The sequence below is a fragment of the Sinocyclocheilus rhinocerous genome, unplaced genomic scaffold (genome assembly GCF_001515625.1).
Source record: "Sinocyclocheilus rhinocerous isolate Xijiao unplaced genomic scaffold, SAMN03320098_v1.1 C36392719, whole genome shotgun sequence".
NCBI lineage: Eukaryota > Metazoa > Chordata > Actinopteri > Cypriniformes > Cyprinidae > Sinocyclocheilus > Sinocyclocheilus rhinocerous.
Genome location: NW_015780180.1, coordinates 1 through 916, shown reverse-complemented (window position 1 = coordinate 916; position 916 = coordinate 1). Strand labels below are relative to the sequence as shown.

At 35.8% G+C, this 916-nt stretch overlaps 1 protein-coding gene across 1 annotated transcript; it reads left to right on the top strand.

Moving 5' to 3' along the window:
* Positions 1–234: 234 nt before the first annotated feature.
* LOC107735955 (probable signal peptidase complex subunit 2) lies at positions 235–647 on the top strand (the record flags this gene model as incomplete). Its single annotated transcript, XM_016547492.1, has 2 exons — positions 235–395; positions 513–647. Coding segments are annotated over 2 exons (296 nt in total), but the record flags the coding sequence as incomplete, so codon positions are not given.
* Between the last annotated feature and the right edge of the window lie 269 nt (positions 648–916).

Genomic DNA, 916 nt, shown 5'->3' with positions numbered 1-916 from the left:
AATTGTTTTACTTCAGTGAAAGGTTAGATTTTTGTGAATATTTTCAAAGAAAGACCAAAAGGATAAACAATGTAGACTTATTTTCACAGCCGCCTTTGCTCATATTTACCAAGGGGGCTAGTAATTCTGACCTCAACTACATGTGTATGGATATATTTATCATGTGGTTTCCGGAGTAATTTATTTGCATATTTTTGAGTTTTGTACTAAATCAACTTTCTTTTTCAACCATAGGTTCTGATCGAAAAATACAGCTACATTGAGAACTTCAACTTAGTCGATGGACGACTGTTCATTTGCACGGTCTCCTGCCTTTTCGCCATTGTAGCTTTAATTTGGGATTACCTGCACCCGTTCCCAGAGTCCAAGCCTGTACTGGCGTGCTGCGTCATATCATATCCTTCACTGAGCAAACTCCCAACAGAGTGGAGATGATTTACATTGGAGGTTTGACAGTGTAAATGAATGTAAACTGGGCACTGCTTCAGTTTTTATCCTTAACAGATCCACACATACTTCATCATGATGGGGATTTTGACCCTCTACACCTCTTACAAAGAGAATAACATCTTCCTCATGGCCATGCAGAAGGACCCAGCTGGTATGGACCCGGATCACATCTGGCAGCTGTCCTCTAGCCTAAAAAGGTTAATTTTGCATTTGTTTTTCTCCTTTTATTTATAAAATTGTATTTATTTTATCTTTCTGGATAGGGCAGCATGGTATTTGTTTTATTTTTTCCCCAATTTCATTTTTTTTTCAGTATTTTTCCCAAATCCTATGTTTTCCATGTTAACTTTTCTAGATTCATTTTTCATGTTGTAGTGAAATTTTAATTAAAAAAGCATGCCTTATCAATTGAATTCATAAACCTTAATATTTACAATAATAGGGCCATATTAAAAGTTTTTTCCCC